The sequence below is a fragment of the Apodemus sylvaticus genome, chromosome 13 (assembly GCF_947179515.1).
Source record: "Apodemus sylvaticus chromosome 13, mApoSyl1.1, whole genome shotgun sequence".
In the NCBI taxonomy this organism is placed as follows: Eukaryota; Metazoa; Chordata; class Mammalia; order Rodentia; family Muridae; genus Apodemus; species Apodemus sylvaticus.
Genome location: NC_067484.1, coordinates 14,113,442 through 14,134,468, shown reverse-complemented (window position 1 = coordinate 14,134,468; position 21,027 = coordinate 14,113,442). Strand labels below are relative to the sequence as shown.

General features: G+C 47.5%; 2 protein-coding genes across 11 annotated transcripts in view; one reads left to right on the top strand and one right to left on the bottom strand.

The window, feature by feature from the left end:
• The window catches only part of Mbp (myelin basic protein), a 108,132-nt gene extending 106,533 nt beyond the window's left edge, over positions 1–1,599 (top strand). For all 6 annotated transcript variants that reach the window (XM_052201370.1, XM_052201369.1, XM_052201373.1 and 3 more), the window contains one exon: positions 97–1,599. In XM_052201370.1, the coding sequence (XP_052057330.1) occupies positions 97–141 (45 nt within the window). In that variant the 3' untranslated portion in view covers positions 142–1,599. The remainder of the gene's footprint in view (positions 1–96) is intronic.
• A 9,442-nt stretch (positions 1,600–11,041) lies between these two features.
• The window catches only part of Znf236 (zinc finger protein 236), a 95,052-nt gene continuing 85,066 nt past the window's right edge, over positions 11,042–21,027 (bottom strand). For all 5 annotated transcript variants that reach the window (XM_052201486.1, XM_052201487.1, XM_052201484.1 and 2 more), the window contains 4 exons: positions 17,340–17,537; positions 15,266–15,395; positions 12,895–13,071; positions 11,042–11,689 (listed from right to left, as the gene is read on the bottom strand). In XM_052201486.1, the coding sequence (XP_052057446.1) occupies positions 11,568–11,689; positions 12,895–13,071; positions 15,266–15,395; positions 17,340–17,537 (627 nt within the window). In that variant the 3' untranslated portion in view covers positions 11,042–11,567. The remainder of the gene's footprint in view (positions 11,690–12,894; positions 13,072–15,265; positions 15,396–17,339; positions 17,538–21,027) is intronic.

The window sequence follows — 21,027 nt, the reverse complement described above, 5'->3', positions numbered from 1 at the left end:
GTGATTGGACAACCACAGAACCAGCACTGTGGAGGGGAAGTGGCATCCAACAGCCACACAGGCTGCTGCCTAACGCATGTCTTTTCCTTTTCCCAGGGAGGAAGAGACAGCCGCTCTGGATCTCCCATGGCGAGACGCTGAGAGCCCTCTCTGCTCAGCCTTCCCGAATCCTGCCCTCGGCTTCTTAATATAACTGCCTTAAACTTTTAATTCTACTTGCACCAGTTAGCTAGTTAGAGCAGACCCTCTCTTAATCCCGTGGAGCCGTGAACGCGGTGGGGCCAGGCCCACGACACCCTGACTGGTTAAAACTGTTTGTCCCTTTTCATTTGAAGATTGAATTTCCTCAGGGTCTTCTCGGCCCTGACTTGTTCCCCGTGTACCTTGATCGGCTCCGGAGGCTCAGGTGCACGGACACCCCTTCAAGTTCACCCCTACTCCTTCCTCAGACTTTCTTTTCACGGTGAGGCACTCCCCTCCAGCCTCCGTGGGCACTGCGGATAGACAGGCACACCACCAAGGAGCCAGAGAGCATGGCGCGGGGGACTGTATGGTCCAGGCTTCCTATGTTTTCTTCCCCCTAAAGAGCTTTGTTTTTCCTAACAGGATCAGACAGTCTTGGAGTGGCTTATGCAACGGGGGCTTGTGGTATGTGAGCACAGGCTGGGCAGCTGTGAGAGTCCAGAGTGGGGTGGCCCTGGGGACACTTCCAGGCCAGTTGTTCCCTGTACCCCACCTGCAGATTTCGAGCGTGACAGAGGGAAGGAAAGGGGAGAGCGGGCTGGGCAGTGGCCCCAACAGGAAACGGGGAGTTAGGGGAACACGCTGGAGATGCCAGGTGTGGCTGCCGAATGTCACCTCTCCTCAGTGGCTCCCCAGAGCAGGTGCTTTTAAGAACCCCGTTTCCTCTCAGAGCCCAGGGAGAGTCCAAGGACATGGTGCATCTGGAAGTGGGACTGCAGGAGTTCTCTGGTGGCCTCGTGTTGTCCCTCTGGCCACTTCTCACGTTAGGGTGGTCAGCGGCAGCTTGTCATAGCAGTGCCCATTGGCACACACTAACCTCAGTGGAAAAATAACCGTTCCCTGCCTCCTAGAAAGGACTCAGTCTTAGCTTTAAGAGGGTTCCTGTCACTGAATCAAGTCGCTGGCCTGGGCGACCCTCCAGGGATGAGGAGCTCAGAATCCCAGTCTTCTAATGTCCATGGACACCTCCCCATCCCTCTAATGTACTATGTCTTTTGATTTAGCATGTCTTCTATAAACCTTCCAAAGAGCCCCACACTAGCACCGTCACCCCTAGGAAGGAAGGTGATGGTTGATGTAGCCCAATATGCATCTTGTTAATCTGTTCTAATTCTGAGTAGAGTGTGGGTTTAAGATAACACCTATTAATGTATTGCCACAATAACGTGAGGGTAAGAGAAAAGCAGGGAAGAAATCTCCAGAAACAAACCCTCCAGATCGTTCCACAGGAGTGTCTGCCCTCCCGTGTGACTTAATGACCTTGCCCATGGCTTCATCCAGACAACGCAGCTGCAGAACAGCTGGACAGAAGCATCTACTGTTCTTGAATATTGAAATAAAATAATAAACTTGCAATGATCTTTGCCCAAGTGTCTCATTTTGCACTCCGACTTGTAAAAGTGAGCCCATGTAGAACACAGCCTCATTGCAGGATAGAGCGCACTTCCTCAGGAGCACGAGTTGCTTCACAGTGCCCTTGGGAAAATACCTCAGGGGGCAGATTAAAGAGACCACACATTAGTAAACCAAGAAGATGGAGAAGCAGTAACCTAGGACAGCGACCCACAACACACAAGGATAAGGATTTTCAGTCACTCCGAGGACAGTTTCCAAAGCCATTGTGCTAGGGAACACCCTACAGAAGAGGGTGCACGCTTTATCCATGACAGGGATTCCATGCCCATCCTTCCTCTCTTCTCTCCCCCATTCCCCTCATTTGTCTTTTGTTTTTCTTGCCATTGCTTTTGGTTATGAGAATTTTTTTTCTAAAGGATTACCCTAAATCTCCTTTCCTGTTGGTTTTGAGAGAGATACTGGTTCCTTTCTGAGCTTCCAAGGCAGGCTATGGGACACCATCAGATTTATGAGCTGTAGGAAGGAAAGCTTGCCACGGGCCAACATTCCAGTCTCTCTCTAGGGTACGTTGCCAGTGCAGGTACCTGGAATTCACTGACTGACCGGAAACCTTATGTCCAGGTCAGGCTCAGGGGCTCACGTGTATAATTCTAGCACTCAGAAGGAGGATCGCATGAATTTGAAGCCAGCCAAGGTTATGTAGTGAGTTCTAAGCTAGAGATGCTGTCTCAAAACTGCATGCCGTTAATCCTAGCGCTGGGGAAGCAGACGCTGAGCTCTGTGAGTTTAAGACCAGCCTGATCTACAAAGAGAGTTCCAGGACAGCCAGGATTGTTACACAGAAAAACCCTATCTCCATACACACACACACACACCACCACCACCACCACCACAACAACAACAAAACAAGAAACAACAAAAACCCAAAACAGACAACCAGAGGTTAGAGAGCTGGCCAGCCATGAAGAGCACTGGCTGCTCTGCTCTTGCAGACGATCTGGGTTTGGTCTCCAGCAACCACATGGAGGTTCACAACAGTGTGGGACTCTGGTTGCAGGAAACCTGGTACCTTCTTCTGGCCTCCACAGGCAGCAGGCACACACAAGGTGCATGTACATATATGCAGGCACACCAGGTGCACATACATGCATGCAGGCAGACGTTCACACACATAAAAACATTTTTACAACCCAAGGTAACAAAAGACTGATGGCCATTCGTTTCCTTGTCCTTCTCAGCCAACAAAATCCTCCCAAATAAAGGATCTGGAAATACAAAGGTGTTTGCATTATTTCACGTTGCACTGCTGCCACAATCCCTGGGATGTCACAGGAACAGTTGCCCCGCCATGCTCACTCCTCACCCCTGCCTCTTTCTCCATCTCTTCTGCAATGAACCTTGAGCTGCGGGAGGAAGTGATATAATTAATGTCCATCTCCCGTGTGGGAGCGAGCATTCTGCCATCTCTTAAGTCTCTGCACCGTAGCCAGCTGTGGGTCTCTGCATTAACCACCCTGTTCTGGTTGGTTTTAGTCAAGTCGACACAACCCTAACCATATCTTGGAAAAGAGAATCTTAATTTAGAAAATACTTTCGTAAGACTGACCTGTAGAGCTGGAGAGATGGCTCAGCGGATTTCTGCTCAGAGCACTGACTGCTCTTCCAGAGGTCCTGAGTTCAGTTCCCAGCAATCACATTGTGGCTCACAACCATCTGTAATGGGATCTGACACCCTCTTCTGGTGTGTCTGAAGACAGCTATAATTGTACTCATATACATAAAATAAATAAATCTTAAAAAAAAGACTGACCTGTAGGCAAGTCTGTAGGACGTTTTCTTAATAATTGATATTGGAGGGTTCACCCTACTGTGGGCAAGTGAAAGCAGCCTGAGCAAGTCATGGGGGTGGGGCAAGGCTGTAAGCAGTGTTCCTCCACGGCTTCTGCTCCAGGCCCTGCCTAGACGTCCGTAACTTCCCTCAGTGATGGACTTATAAGGTGAAATAAGCCCTTTCCTCCCCAAGCTGTTTGTAGTCATGGTTGAAGTGGAAACTTCTGCTCTCTTTGAAAAGTCAGTTATGTCAATGATATTTTGTTGGGGCACACAGGTGAAAGGATGTTTTGCTAAAGCAGACGTGTGAAAGGGTGTGTGTCTGTTTAGAAGGAATATGAATATGACCCCACAGACAGTGGGAGCTCAGGTATTGATTTGACTTGCTCTGCCTCGCTAGTCTTCCCTGAAGACACACACGTTCACCTTACATTGCACTGCTGAGCCTCGCTTGTGGTGACTTCATAGACAGAAACTCACCAAAGAACCTCTTGAAAGGTTCCTGAAGCCTCTTGCCACTTCTGTGGGCTTGGGCAGGTTGGTCAGCCGCTCGGTTTTCTTCTGGATTGAACTGCCCTCGCTGATTCATAGGAAGAGTCTGCCAAGTGGACTGGACTGTAGCTGCTGAATAACTAAGATTGGAATAGCCCCAGAGAACTATTTCTAAACAGGTCCACTTCCCTTGTATCCTAATAACCTTTCTTCTCCACTACCTCTGGTGGGTAGTGGGCTAGAGAGGAAGTTGAACCTTTAGTAAAGTAGGTTGTGAAAACTATGTGCCTCCACATGGAGTTTTATCACAGCAAGAGAGAATCACACCAAGATGCTACCAACTGCAGAGAGAAACTTCTCTGATGGATTGAGAAAGGCATTAACCTATGGATATAAACACAAGACCTGCACAAGCACAAGCCTGATGAAGCCCCACATGAAGAAAGACGGCTTGTAACATATCCAGCCCTAGCCTAGTAGTTCCGGGCAATTGGTAGCTGCTCGGGAAGAGAGAGCCAGTTTTCTTTGACAGTGCTGCTTCCGGCAAGTTGGCCATGCCCCAGTGGAAGGCCACACATCCAAGAATGTGTGAGAAACACATATTGGACTTGTGCGAGTGTAGGAAGGCAGGATTCCTTAGCCTTTAACACCAGCCAGGGTTGCTGCTCTGCTTAGCTCTGATCACAGCTATGGAGGTTTTGACCAATGACTCAGTACCAATGAAGCTATTCCCCTGCTCGACCACCAGGGGCAGTGTTCCTCTTCTGGCATAGCTAGGGCTGATTGTGGTGTGGGCTGTGGGCAGGGAGTTCATCTAGGTTCTCATAGCCAAAAGTCTGGAGTGAACTGCTTCAATACAGCCCAGCTGAGGATACAGCTACAGGAGCTGGGGCCATTACATGTCATCACCATGAAGTCTTCTGACTGGTGCTAGCATAAAGATAGTCCTGTTGGCCATTTAACTGCTAGTCCCATTAGTCAAAGTAACTGGGACTAGAACTACTAATTAGCCTTAATTCAAGTTACTCCACCCCCACTGTCTTCACTCTTTTGTAAGGAAATGAATGTCAGAAGACGTGCTTACAATAGCAACTCCTTACTGAGTTGGGGACATGGCACAACAGGTAAAAGCGACTGATGCCCTGCAGGACAATCTGGTTTGGCCCCAGGGACTCCATGGTGGAAGAGTGAAACTTGCACACACACACACACACACACACACACACACACACTCACACAGAGAGATACACACACACACACACACACAGAGAGAGAGACACACACACTACATTTAATATACAAATTTAAGAACTCCATTGACAGTAATAATTATTTTAGTGGCTTTAACTCCTGTCCGGTGCCCACGCTGCCCCCATCTGTCTCATAAACACAGTAACAGTGGTAGTTACCACTTCAAGGCATGAATGAGAACAGCAGAGGTCAGCCATAATGATGCATGGTTATTTTTACCCAAGTGTTTCCTATTCTCCTCAACCCCACACTCTTAAGACTCTACAGTACCAAGTCCTCATCTTGGTATTGGAATTTGCCTATTGCCTGCCTAAGCTCCTCCCCCCAGTTACCTGGCAACAGCCAGATAGGCCTGGCCTCCTATAAAAGGGGATGCTTGTGCGTACTCCCTCTTACTGTTTGCTTCTCTTGCCCTCTTGGGCTCTTCTCTCTGCCCCTCCTTCCCCCCTCTCTCCACATGGTCATGGCCGGCCTCTACTTATCTACTCTTTCCTTCTCTCTGCCCTTCTCTGCTTCTACTACCTACCCTCTTAACTCCCTTCCATGCCCTAAATAAGCTCTATTCTATACTATACTGTCGTGTGTGTGTGTGTGTGTGTGTATGTGTGTGTGTGCGTGCGCGCACATACAGTCAAGAATACTTGTTGGCCATATGGGTTACACCAGTGTTTATGGTGCAAGTCAGAAGCCAAGGTCAGAAGGCTTAGCATGCTCATCAGGTCTCCTGGAAGCAGGCAAGGGCCGCACCTCTCCTACCTCTTCTGCACTGGACTGTCCACTGTGGACTACCATACAAACTGCTGGGACTCACTGTCACTTCCAGGCCTCGAGGAGCTTTGGAATCCTCTTGTAGCCCCGTGTAGCTTGGGCCTGGCTTGCTTAGCACTGGTCCCTCTACCTTCTGATGTCAAATGGCCATGGGAGAGGGGCACAGCGGCCACTGCTGCCACTGTCCTCTAACAGGTGTTTGCTGACCTTTTGGACAATTCTCCTCACACCAGAGTTGGCCATGAGTCTCCCAGTCTCCTTGGAGAAACTTTCAACTATCACTCAACCAAACAAGGGTGTAACACACAAAAACACACACATACCACACATATACCATACACACATGCAGACATATACACACACATGCACATACACATAAGCACACATACACATGCAAATGCACACACATACACAAACACACACATATCACACATAAACCCATATACCCACATACACATAAACACATTCTGATGCAGAATGACCTTGCCAGGCCCTGCATGCCGGAGCCTCTCCTGGGGAACATTTGGTAACTTAAGTCTCTAGACTAGATGGTGTGGAGGAAGCCAGTCATCAGTTTTTGTGTAAAAATTCATTGTGGATTGAGTCAGAGATGTCCCCAAGCCCCAGGGCACCTGCTACATTCTGACAATGTCCCTGCAGCAGCTGTAGCTTTAGCCCCCCCAGCTCAAGAAAGCCAAGAGACAAGGAGCAGTCTGAGCATCTGCACCATCACCACAATTCCTAGAGGACAAGAGTGAGCCAGGGAAGCCGCCGGGAGCAGCCTGGTCACGGAGCCCTACTTGATCCCTAGTTCTATCATCACAGTCAGGAATCCGGCCTTTCAGGCTGCCTCTGACCTCCACGGCCCAACCCACCCAACCTGGAGAAGGAACCAGGCCAAGCAGCGCTTTTCTCCCTGGACTGGTAGCCACGGAGCACCTGTAGAGTCTCCCAAATCTCAAGGCCCTTTACCTGAACACAGACAGGTCTGGGCAGGACATAACCTGAGCAGCCTAGCCTATAGATGAAGCTTTTATACCACTCTACGGCAGGCCTCAAGACAAGCAGCCTTCAGGTCACCTTAGAACATACAAAGGCACTTGAAACAGCTCCACATGGTAGACCTGTTAAAAGACCAGCACCCCAGCAAATGCAGAGAGTTTCTTGCATTTTCTAAAGTGACAAGAAATAGCACGTAGGGTGTGAGCTGCTTCTCCATCCCTCCCACCCACCGTCATCTGTCCCCTCAGCTGCTCTGCCTGACCCCAACCAGACGTATGGTAGGCCCCAAAAGGCACTCTCAGTTCATGTTTTACTAAAGCGGGAGCAGGAACAATAGGTTCCATGCAACCAGGAAAAATGGCAGAGTCAAGCCCGGCCATGAGTAGAGGGGCACTCACGGCTCCTCTGGGGAGGGGCCCACGCCCCGCAGAGCACATTCATCACGTTCATCACACCAGCATGTCCACGGCAGAGGACCAGAGTGCCCCACAGGGAAGGCTGATCAGCTGCAGGCCCTGCTACAGGCTGGGCACATGGCTACCACTCACTCCAGGCCGCATGAAGTAAATATACAGGAGTTGTAAAATAATACAAAAACTATTTTTTATTGTTTTTGAAAGCCAGCACAGTGGCTTTTGGCATAACTATCAATTTCTAATACAAAACTGGATTAAATAAATATCATCCAATGTATAAATAGACCATGAGACAATTCTGAAGATAAAAAGAGAACTTTTCTGTAAATTAAAAAATTAACTTTGAATTTTCTTAGTGGTGCTGAAGAACAATCACTATGGCATTTTGGAACCTGTCAAATATACAAATCTTGATTCAATACAAAAGTCTTCATGCCGTAAGTATTACACATAGAAAAGATTGAAATAGCACGGTTTTTGATTACTGCCTATTGCTCCTGACACACTAACAGGTCCAGACCTTTTAGTCCATAGAAAGAATGACCACAGTGCCTGTGCAGGTAAAGTGTGAAATGGAATATATGTTCACCTAATGGTGAGCATGCTGGGAAGAGGCCGGTGAGAGGCAGCAGTGACCGGTCATCGCACTGCCATAATTCCCATGAATTATGCAGCTGTAATTTTTAGACAGCAAGGAGGATGCAACCAGATTTCAAGTTATTTCACTAGAATAAGGCTTAAAAACAAAAACAGGGTGAGACTAAATCAGGCTATTGTGGGTAGCTATTTTGAAATTTTATTTTACTTGGCTTTTGGTTTGGTTTTGTCCTTTGAGACAGGGTGTCAGGTAGCCCAGGCTAGCCTGGAGCATGCTATGGAGTAGAAGTCGAGTGCTTCCATTTCCCAAATGTTGGGGTTACAAGTGTTTGTGAGCACACAAGTGTTGCAGTCCACTTAAGACTTCACTCTAGATGATTTTACCCACATCCCACGAGTATAAACCAAATGCAGAAAAAGTAGGGGCCATGGGTCACCCTCACCCTGTGCATAGCTCACGAGTCAGCACAGCAGCGCCAGGCTCTGGGGTCACTCTCAATGGAAGGCCGGGGCGGGGAAGGGGCTTTGAAACCAGCTTGAGATAAACCCCTTACGCAAGGAAGCATGAGATATCCCTGGGCAAAAAACCCAGGAGTAGGCCTACAGATACATAACTCCCGTACAAAACACTACATACATACATTTGTGTGAAGCCATTTAGGTTGGAACATGAGTCTTAGTGTGTGAATACACTTCTCAGAAGATAGCTCACAGAACCAAAAGCTGTTCTTGAAAATCTGGACTACACAGATGTGCTAAACTCGCTGGTCCTTGTGAGAACTCAGAGGAACTGAACTCAGAGATCCTTACAAATGGTGTGCAGAGCATACAATTTTCTGGTGCACACTGCCCACCATATTGGCACCTCACTATGGAAGCAACTTCTGAGGAGTCTCTTTAACCTCTTAAGGCCTGCTGCTCTATGTGAGCACCTCCAACACTGACAAGGGTGGCAGGAGACCCTGCAGGGTGTGAGGAGCATCTGTTCCCATCACCTGCCCACCTTTATCTATGGCCTTCGGCAGGGTCTGTCCATGCCAGACTCTCCTCTCCCTCCATCTCCTGAGCAGGACTCATCTTCAGACCAGCTGCAGCCTGCCTCAGGAACATGCCTAGCTGCTCTTCTTCCAGCCAGGAGCCTCCTCCATGGACCAAGTGGCTCCACAGAGCTGTAGGAGAAGTGACACCAAAGAGACTATGCCAGGCACAGGATTGGCTGTCAAGGGCCAGTCCAACTGTCAGCTCAATGTGCTTCTGGGAGAGCCCAAGGGGATATGCATTCTCTGGACCTCACACAGGGAAAAGAAATATCATTACAGGTTTTGTTTTCTGCTAAAAATACCTGAATTGAAATTTATTCCCCACCCAACTAGTCTATCTGAAACATGATTAAAATCAAACAAACAAACAAACAAAAAACACACATACACCATGTTTCCTAATGTCATTTGCATTTAGTTATTTCAAAACAGTTTATGTTATATAGAGTTCTAAAAATACAGTTCTCTATCCTCAAAACCCTGGTTACACATGAGGCTAGAAACCACTTTCCTAAAACAGCATTTCAAACATTAGAATACAGAGATCAACCTGTAAACCACAATATTCAAGTGAGTTATCTTCTCAAAACCGTGTCTTCTCAAGGAATGTTGGGAAAGCAGCATTTGATGGTAAGGAAGTAAATCAAAATACACACACGTCATAGCTGTTTGCTAATAAATCGAGAAAAGACACAAAATGGGTTACTGGTAGATATTCTCTTCTTTAACCAAAATAGAAGCAGGCTTCAGATTCCCCTGGCCAGGTCTTCCTCACATGGGTAACTGACTGCCACAGCCAGCACCCTGCATTCAGTTCGCAACCAGGAAGTAGCCGACCTCTTTTCAGATGACCTGAGATGACACTTAATGCTGAAAGGAAAATAAATAACCCAGATAGCACAAAAAAATTTAAATCCAATAATTTCAATTTGGGGGATACCTGTCCACTAAAATTAATTAATATTTCTAAAATATTTCAATACAAAATTAAAAAAGAAAAAGTGCATGAATTGCAGAGACGTTAAAACTCTCGCACAATTACAATTCTTCCAAAAACACTACCACAGCCAGTGGGCACACTGACATTGAGGGGCCTTGGGTTTCTAAGTCCAGTATCACAAGAAGTCAAGTAAGGCTTTTTTTTTCTTAAAAAAATATACAATACACAAATCAGTTTGGAAAAAAGTAATAATATTTAACAGTTCTCTGACTTAAATATTTTCACATAACAAAAGTTTTTATGTCACTGTCAATATTACTTATATACAGATGACAAAAGTGAACAAAATCAAAAGATGCCCTTTCAAAATAACAGTGAAATGTCTCTCCTCAAAACTCTAGTGAGCAAGTCCGCATAATATTTATAATAAAACTGCTCTCTTCTGAAACCAAGGAGGCAATGAGAGAAAATAAAGGCAAGTATTTTTTTTCAGAAAAAAAATAGAGCCCAGCTTTATGTTACAGTGAAAAAGATATCCATTTCTTAACAGTGACCAGCACACGGGGCTGAGGTGCACCAAGGAGTGGCCGCAGATGCGCTCTGTGAGGAGGACTCCTGCTTCTATTTACAACACATACTCCTCAGCCACACGGAGGCCCACGTGTCTGTCTATGTACACAGGTATTTACATATAGAACATATAAATAGCTTCAAGGGAACTGATATGAAGTGGGAACCGTCTGTCTTTGGAATGCTGGAGCGCACACTGCTCAGCGCAGGAGGATCTGGTTTGGGATGTGTCTGTGTCGTGTCGCGTGTGGCACTGTTTGATGACACGGAACCATCCCCTAAAGTGAACACACCTCCATGTGCATGAGGATGACAGTCGCAGGGATACATTTACTGAGTGGACAGAAACAGCTACTGTCCTTTAGACAATTCTGTCACTTCCTGCTCACAGGGTATGGCTTGTGCTTCTGCATGACCGCACAGATGCGTCTATGTGCGCAGCTGGTCCACCTGCAGGTCAGGTCCTCCCTCCATGGCCCTGCTGTGGCAGGCAGGTCCTGTGTTCTTCTAACTAGGGATCAGGTTCTGTGGTGGAGAGAGCTGGCCCAGCCATCTCTCAAGGCATCAGTTACGTTAGCTTAAGAGTGGGCTAAAAAGAGCCAACTGTCACTACTTAGCAAAATGCAGAGTAAAAAGTGGAAGTGTGTGACGGCACTGCTTCTGAACTTCACGCACTACCATGCGTATCTTTTGCTAACACAAATCTCACCGCAATCATAGTCACATCCCATTCATCTGCTAAGGACATACACTGGCCATGAGAAGGTATGTGACCATGGTAGTGCCAGGTTCTGTGGTTTGTAGATAATGACAACACTGCATTTTGCATTTGTATGTTTCCCAGTTGCTTTCCCGTGAGTCTCTGAATGACAATGATTCTTCAAATAATTTTAGCTAAAAAATTATCGTGGTAGATCTTTACCACCTGAAGTCTCAGAACAGAGCCCATGCATGCTCGAGTCCCCTGTGGAACTCAACGGAGGATGTTTCAGAACAGAGCCCCTGCATAATCTAGTCCCCCGTGGGGCTCCACAGAGGATGCTCTGGCCTCTTCCCAAAGCATCAGAACACATTGGTCAGGGTCTGCCATTCACCCGCCGCCTCCTGCACCACTTCCTCCAAGTGGAGGGTCCTTAGCTCTTCCCCATCCTGTTCCTGGACCATAGTGGCTGCCTGCAAGGTCCCTGCAGAAACAAAGAGAAAGAAGGCCTCAGATCTCAGAAGCAGGCCAGCATGTACATTTAAACAAGAGTATATGGGAACAGAGAAAAGAAATCTCTGGCTTAATCTGTTTTCCACCTCAGTGAAATAAAATATGCTCAGCGAACTAAAGCATCTTCACCTTGAGATGCCAGGCCTGGAACCCTGGGCCTCATGCATACAGGAAGCAAGTGCTGTAGCCTGGGTGAGTGTCTGTAGCCCACAGCCGTGTGGTGTGCACACTCGCACCCTGAGGGCTATGCCAACACACAGCCAGTGACAAGCAACTAATGACAATACTCGCTCCGCAGACACCTCTAACAACATGAGCAGTCCTCCTTCCACAGCTCAGAGTTCTACCCTTGGGTGCCCCAGAAATGTCTGCACACAACTGCAGTGACCACATGAAGATGGCTACCTTCACTAACCAAGACTATCATCTTAAGGCAAAACGAACCTACAATACACAGCCCTAAAACTCACTGCCCAGCCCAGGGCTTGCCTTGGGGTTTATTATCACACACCCTACCTTGTATAGCTCCTGTCGCCATTGCAACCCAGCCTAGGTGATGAACTCTGTTTAATAAAATGCTACTGCTATGTTACTATGAGGGGCCATTGCTTGCAGGCCACAGGGAAGGCAGGGTTTGTGTGGCCTGGACTAAGTAGACAGAATGGAGGCAATGGTGTCCAACCTAGTCTGTGCAGACTCCCAGCTGATGCTGCCTCCTGACACTAAGGTGGCCTTTGGCCTGCATACTACTGAGAGGCCCCAGAGAGACTGAAAACAGTCAGCCATGACGCTCCTGGGGCCAGGCACATGCTAGAGAAGCACTGCCTGAAGCCGGCTATGCTGGTAAAAACTGAAACCCCAGGACCCAGGAGCCTAAGGAAGGAAGACAGAGTTGGAGGCCAGCCTGCGCTATACACTTCAGCTCTGTCTCAGCAGAAAGGAGAGAGAAAGGAGGAGAGGAAAAGGGAGAAGGGGTAAGGGAGGAAACAAACAGGGACCAGGGAGAGGAGGCACAGCACGGACATCAACTCTTGTCTGGCCTCTTCTATAAAGTGCAGTCCTTACAGGAGCTATGCATGGCCACGGTAAGATGCGCTAAAGGAGGACTTGGACAACCCCTAGTGAGCTAGCCGTCTAACAGTGGCTGACTTCTTAGGGACAGGACAGGCCTCTCACCCACGAAGCTGTGTGCTCGCTTCATGTGCAGCTTCATGTTGCTCTTCTGGGTGAAGCCCATGACGCAGTAGGCACAGCGGTAGGGCCGCTCCCCGGTGTGCTTCTTCAGGTGCACCTGCAGCGCGCTCTTCTGGTTGAAGGCCTTCTCACACAGAGTGCAGCGGAACGGCCGCTCCCCTGTACAAAGTGTGAGCCACAGTCAGTGTCTTTCTCAAGAGCACACATGTCAGCAGAGCACAGTGACACTCACTGCAGATAGTCCAATGCTCAGAAAGAGCACAAAGGGGCCAGAGAGCATGGCTGGCAAACACGCCATGCTGAGACAAAAAAGAACCTGACTCGAGGTCCCCAGATTCAAGGAAACATCCAAAAATACAACACACATTATTTAAACACAATGTTTTAATACATTTTATGTGATACAAAGAAAAGACATTTGAACATGAGAATATCAAATCTATTTAAAGTATGGTTTTCTATAATATTTAAAATGCCACTCAATTACGTTCAGGTGACTGTAGCACCTGAGAGAGTTGCCAAGCCTGACACCTGTGGGAAGCTTCCCCCCAGACCCCAGTCTCCCTCAGTAAGCTATGGTAGTAAGCCCTGCCTCCAATCACTGAACCATTTGGGTGAGATGTGGCTTCTCCCTTTTGCTTGAAAGTTGTTGCCATGTGCTCGGCCTGGCAGCCTCTTGCTGTACTATCAGGGTCCTTCCCCACAAAGGGAACAGCAGGGTCCCATATTACTGCTCCGACTCATATGGAGCTGGTCCTATTCCTTCTCTTCAGTGACCCCGCGCTGTAGATGAACTCCCCACCTGACTGCAGGGACTTTGGCCTGTTTCTTAGCAGCCTCTGGGGAGGAGGAGATGACAGGTGGCTCTGGCTAACTGTACAGCTTCTCAGAGCGCTTATCTGCCGGGGAGTAATTCACATGTGTGGAAGGTAGGCTATGCCAACTTTCCAGAAAAGTCAGAAACAGGCTTTTCTCCAGAATGCCCAAGCAAAGGAATGGTGGCTGACTCTGCCCTCTAAGAAAGACTAAGCAAGGCACAGAGCAGAGCAGCTCGGCTGCACCGACGGTCCTGAGAGCTGGAGGTGACCAGGGACCCAGTGGATGCTGCAGCTTCTGCCATGGAACAGAGTACAGCAAACTTGCCCAATCCTGCACGCTGTAAGATCTCAGCTAACGTCAGTTAAGGAGTGTTCTCACCTCAGAGGTAAGAACAGCTACAGGAGAGCAGTCCCAGCATGCAACCCTCGTGTGACTGCGCAGTCAGACAGCAGGGCAGGAGGGACGGCCTCACTGCTCAGCTGCAGACATCCTTTCCAAGATGTGTGCTAAGGGCTGACATCATGTCAGTCAGGCAGGATCTCCATCCCAAGAAGACAACACGGTATAACACATCATCAATGCAGATCAGAGGGCAGGAGGCAACTACAATCATGTCCAATGTTTTCCTGGCAAAGATCTTTAAAATGTTGTTCAAAGTTCAATATCCATCATCCATAGAGCTCTAAAGGGGACAGTACTGTTGTCATAGTGACCTACTAGAGGAAACAATGAAAAACTCAGAAGCAACAACCAATTTTCAAAGATCAAATGGAAGCACTGTCTGTTATACAAGTATACCTGAGCATCTGTGTATCTGTATGTGAGAGGATACACAGCATTGAGAGGGCGGAAGTGACATTACACTCTGGTGTCATTCCTTACACTGTCTAGGTGGTTGGTTTGTTTGTTTTCCATTCTCTTGTCTTTTTTTGTTTTGTTTTGTTTTGTTTTTTAATTTTTTGAGACCTGCTGGCCTGAATCTTGGTATATAGACAAGGCTGGCCTCAAACTTACTAGAATCCACCAGCCTCTGCCTGCCCAGTGCTGGATAAGGTTGTGGGCCATCATGTTCAGCTTCTTTGCTTTTTAATGCAAAGTCTCTTACTGCCTGGAATGTGACAAGGGGCCTAAACTGCCTGGCAGTGAGCCACAATATCCTCCAGCCTCTGCCTTCCTAGTAAGAAAATTCCTGTGATTGTTTCTCTCTGTGAGAAGAGGCTTGGCAGACAGACAGTAAACACACTAGTTAGTGTGCAGTCATCAGGCAGAGCACCACCATGGCCTGGAGGGCTGGAGAGGTGCCCTCCATCTCCTAATCCACAGGAAGGAAGAAGTCCACAGCACAGACACACTTCATTGCCAAAGCTCACAATGACAACTTACAAATCTCAATTGGGAAAGCTAGTCAACATGATAAGTTGACCAAAAACGAGACAAAGTGGAACCCAAGGATCCTGCTTGTCACACACCACACAGATAGCTATATGCCTCACCAACAGCCTCCTCCCCAGCACACTAACACACCTCCCCCTACCTGTGTGAATGCGGCTGTGTCGCTCCAGCTGGCTTGGTTTGGCAAATGCCTTTTCGCAGGTGTCACACTTGAATACTCTGGGCTTCTGAGAGCTGAGCGAGGGCCCGGCCTGGTGTGTCAGCATGTGCTCCTGGCAGGACACACAGAAACAGCAAACATTAGGGCCTGTCAGAGGAGAGAGCTCTGACACAGAACTCGACAAGGAATCTCCTTCAAGGACAACCTCACTGGTGACCTTCTGACTGGGATTTCAGGACCTGGAGTCAGTCACAGTGTCAGGAAGGTAAGAAATCAAGGCCTCGGCAGCTCCTCATCCACACAAGTGACACTATCTCCCTCCTCACGCTACAGTGACAGCTCAGGGAAACTGTTACCCTCATGCAGCACACGCCAGTGAGGAGCCTGATGAAGCTTCTCTGTCCCCACATTTCTAAGTCCACCTGGAAGTCAAGGCCCACAGCTAGCTCACAAATGCTATACTGGCCTAAAAGTCCAAGATGGAGGAAACTGTTTTGGCAGATCTCCCAGAATACCTGTGATGCTGTAGTTCTACCAATGACGCAACTCCACTGTTAATAATTCCATAATTACAAGATGCATTCCCATCTGCTGACAGTATCCCATAACTGCACGTTGGGTGGTGTGATTCGGCCTGTCAGTGTTTCTACATCTGTGTGATCTGGCTTCCTCAGAAATAAGCCTGCTACTGTGCTGTGTCCTCTGAAGGCTGGCACTGAGACTAGTTTCAACGTTATCACACAATTATCCAATGGAGTCTTTATGTTACCCTAAGCCTTAAAACAGATTGAGACAGAAGTAAACACTGGTACTGTTCACGTCTACGTCTCAGATTCATGAAGAACACTACTGTACCCAGAGAGCCTATGAGGTGGCTCAAAGAACAAATGGGAAGTAAGAAAATTATTGTTAGCCTAGATGCTGAAGGTCAGAAAGTTTAGGACAGGCTGCAGAGCCTTCAGCAGTAACTGCAACACTGTGCTGTGTGCACTGCTAACACCTGACACTGACAGTTCCCTACTTCACTTGAGGGACATGTTAAGTATAGTTGTGTGAACACCATGCCTCCAGGGGACCCCTTATATGGGACAATCCAGGATTTGGGAAGGAGCATGTTGTAACTGTACAGGCCATTTCCAGTCAGCTGCTGTGATAGCGTTAGCAGTGCACAGTGTCAGAGAGCTATTTGGAGCTGATGGTTCTAAGAGCAGTGACAAGCTGTGTCCTTTCATCAGAGCAGGCAGACTTTGCTACACTGAAACTGAGTGGCTCTGATTTGTCACCACAGCGCCAGTGTGCCTTTTCTCTGCTGAAGCGCCTGCATATATGCCGAGTAAATGAAACACTAGAGTAAGTAGGGGACAGACGAACTTCTTCTCTTTGGCCAGGCAGACAGAACAGAAACTGGGGTGGTGGTGGCCCTTGATTCTCTGTGATTTCAAAGCCAGTCTGGTCTACAGAGACTTCCCGGTTAGCCAGGACTGTATAATTAAACTTTATCCTCCACCCCAACCCCCAAACAAGGTGGGGAACTCTAGCTTGAAATTGCTTCCCAGGGTTCTGCCTCCCTTGTGCATATATGCAAGGCTCTCCCCTAAGGACGCCATCCTCTATCCCCCACCTCTCTGCAGAGCCCTAGGTATCCTCTATGTTCACCCTGCGTGGCCAAAGGGGGTCCCTGCCAGGCTGCTCCAAGGTAAACATGGATTAGTCATCCCGGACTTCCTCGGAAAATGTCCCGTCATACTGTGGATACCAGCCATCATTTAACTTTCCTTTCCCACAGCCTCAAACATGCTGAGAGTTTGTCACACTTCTGTCCATGTGATAAGGGAGACATGATAGTCTGGCATCATTTTACATTAGAAACTGATGTTGAATTGCACATGATGGGCAATATATACACATACAGCCAACAAGCCAATGGCTACAACTTGGTATAGACATTTACATCACCATTTCGGGAAACACAGGAGATATGCGTCACTCAGTTTTTACTTTGTTTAGAAGCATTGTGGACTCACAACTATGGCTGTTCCCTGTCCCCAGGATGTACCTTGAGGTGTGTGGCACGCTTGAAGGCCTTCCTGCAGACCCGGCAGCCGTGAATACGCTCCTTCCCATGCACCTCCTTGCTGTGGTGCATGAGCACAGCGGCTGAGGAGAAGGCACGGTCGCAGTCCAGGCACTGGTGGGAAAGGCCTTCCTTCTCAGGCTGGCTGTTAGGGGTCAGCTGGGCAGAGACATCCGTCACCTGCAGAGTCAGGAGCATTAGATTATGACAGGAGTGTGGGCTTCAGGCTGCCACATTAGCAAGGCGAGTGCTATGCCGCCTAACACGGACACACATATTCCATGTGCTGCTGCTCTCACACACACACATGCATGCATAAGGCACACACACAGGACATACACATATACTATGCTAAAAACCTCAATAGCAATTAATGGTGTTTAATTAGTTTTGCTCGAACTAAATTATTTTCTCTAAACCGTAGATCCCAACTAATGAGTAGGTTTCCAAGTCAATTTTGTAGGATGCCATCAGAACTTACAAAAACAGCAAAGCAGAGAAGATGAACTGTGGATCCCACAAAAAACATGGACTTCAGTTTAGAGGTAAGTAATGATCTAATGGAGCAATTATAAGAAATACGTACATGACTTGTCAACATTTTTATTACTAGTTTGTTTAATACTTTTTCAGAATACCAGAATATACAGGAATGAATTGCAACATTGTAAAGAACAAGATAAAATACCCCACATGTCAAATGAAAAGAGTTTGAAAACCCTGGAATAAATGATATCAGTGTTGTTCTGCAGAGGTAGATAAAAGACTATGGTGATAGAGAAAATGATATGCAGGGCTGGAAAGGTGGCCAAGCAATTAAGAGCACCCAATGTTCTCGCAAAGAACCTAGGTTTAGTTGCCGGCACCTACATGGTAGCTAACAATGGTCTGTAATTCCAGCTCCAGAGGGTCTCATGCCCTCTTCTTGATTCTGCAGGCACACACAGGAAACAGACATGTGAAGGCAACACTCAGATAAACATAAACTGAGTCTTTAAAAGAAAGAAAAGGAATGCAATGAAGACCGACTAGAGAAACTCCCCCTGAAGAAGCTGGCTCGGGAGATGTTGGCATCTGGCCTGCTTCACTCTCTCCTTCGAATAACCTAACCTCTGAGGAAACAGCTTCCAGTGGAGCCAGCTGACTCAGCACAGGGGAGGCAAAAGCTGCTGTCCATAACCAGCACAGTGTCTTGTTACTGAAGGCTCCGGCGAGCTCATGGGTAGTTCTGGCTCTTACTGGTGTGTTTGCATCCTTCAAGGCTGCCCTCCCACCCAGGGTCTGGAGAAGAGTCAACTTCAGAACAGCAACAAGTACTTGCTTTTTCTCCACAGAAAGCGATATGAACAAAAGAAGAAATGCCCGTAGCTGCAGTGCAGGACCCCACAAGCTGAGCCTAAACTGGCCTATGAAGTCGGCACCATGCCAGGCTTTCTCACCCTTGGGCAGAGATGATGATAGAAGTGAGCTACTGGCATCTTGTCAAGGCAGGAAGGTTGGGAAGGAGGCCACATGTGGCTTATAGGATAGACAGACAGACAGATTTATACAGAGCGTATATATGTTGTTCCAGTATGGATTTCTCTCCAAATGAACCATGAAGAAACAGAGAAAGAAAAGATAAGCTTTTTGCTCAAGGATTTGACCAGAGGACAGCAAGACCCTCCCTGCCAATCGGTAACAGCCACTGCTCACTTGTGCCCTGCTAGAACCTGGACTGAGGCTCCTTACACACGCTGCTCCTAGGACCTACTCATAGAGAAACTTATGAGAACACCTAAGAAAAATGGCTCAAAACTGCTTGCTTGTACAAATTTATTACCCTCCTCCATTTTTGCATTTAATATTTTAAATTCTCAAAAAAGAAGAATCGCAAGCTAGATCAAGTTTTTGGTATTTAGATCACTTCATTAGTACTTGCTATTCAAATGGAGTAGAGAAACTTCAAATTAACTTTAATATAGGGATTTCTGTGGCACTGGAGCTATATAAAACTGAATGCAGAGAAAGTCAAAGATCAAAGGACAGCAGTTTACTAGTCGCATAAAACAAGAAGTGGTAATGGGTGCCTTGAGATTGGTGCCGGATTAGGAGCTAAGAAACTAGGAACTAGACAAGTCAGACAGAGACTGGACACTGAAGCGATAACCAAGGGGTCAGGGCTGTCACTAGTATTCAGGCAGCTAGTATCCAGGTGCATGGTGAGCAGCTAAGGATGGGTGCTGAAACCCCACAGTATACCCTAAAGAAAGGACTCCTGGGGCAGGATCTCTAAGCCCTGGGAGATCAGGTAGAGTGCACTCTGATAGTGACATCCTCACCCATGCCAGGTAGCCTGCTAACTGTCATTTGTTAACCTGGGGCCCTGGGCTCCCTCCATCCAGTTGACACAGGGGTGAACACAGCCAGCCACTAAAAGGGATGGACAGGGCTATTTCATCGCTCCTTACCTGACTCCAGCATGTATTGTCAGACCGCTGCTGGGACAGCCAGTACTGCCTAGACACCCACTGCACTGAGATGCACAGGCAAACCTGAGTGCTAGCCCTGAGTTCTTCCCTGCTCCTTCCTTCTGCTGCATCTACTCTGTACCCCTCCACCGAGGCAACAAGACAGAAATCAACATGATTACACCATCTCCCTCTGTCCTGTGAGCCTCTGTGCTGAGTACTGAAGTTTGACATAAATTAATCATAGTTACACACAGAGATGCAGCTATAAGCTCTGCTCACTGAAACAAAAGCAGGGAACTCCTTGGTGTTGCTGACATTTATTCTCTTTATGAAAAAATCTTAAGTCCTTGTCCTACTGGACAAATAGTAAACTAGTCTCATTTCCTAGCAAGATTCAAACAAAGTTTAAAGCCCCCCAAAGTCAGAGGTCAACAATGAGCTATTTTTTAGTTCTGACTCATTTTAAAGTATTAGAAAATGTTTATACACTTGTCTATGTTCAGACAATCATTTACTACAATTCTGGTTCCTAACACATGCTCTTTAAGAAAAAGACCCCCAGAGACTAAGCCATCAACCAAGAGGTACACATGGTTCCGGCAACACTGTTGCGAAGGAATGCCTTGTCGGGCATCAGTGGGAAGGGAGGTCATTGGTCATATGAAGGTTCGATAGAAGCCCCAGCGTGGGGAAATCAAGGGGAGGTAGGTGGGAGTGGGTTGGGCAGAGGGGAAGCAGGGGGTGGGAGGGTGAGTTGGGGGTTTTCTGGGAGGAGGGAAACCGGGAAAGGGTATAACATTTGAAATGTAAATGAAGAATATATTCAATTAAAAAAAAAAGAAAGAAAAAGACCAATCATCCAGGTCGTGGTGGTGTACACCTTTAATTCCAGCACTCAGAAGGCAGAGGCAGGTGGATCTCTGTGAGTTCCAGAAAGCCTGGTCTACATACAGAATGAGTTTCAGGATAACCAAGGGTCCACAGAGAAACCCTGTCTTGGAAAACCAAAAAGGGGGAAACAAAACAAAACAAAAAATCCAAACAAATAAGAAAAAGGCTATAGGGGCTGGAGAGATGACTCAGAGGTTAAGAGCACTGACTGCTCTTCCGAAGGTCTGAGTTCAAATCCCAGCAACCACATGGTGGCTCACAACCATCCATAACGAGATCTGCTGCCCTCGTCTGGAGTGTCTGAAAGGCAGCTACAGTATACTTAG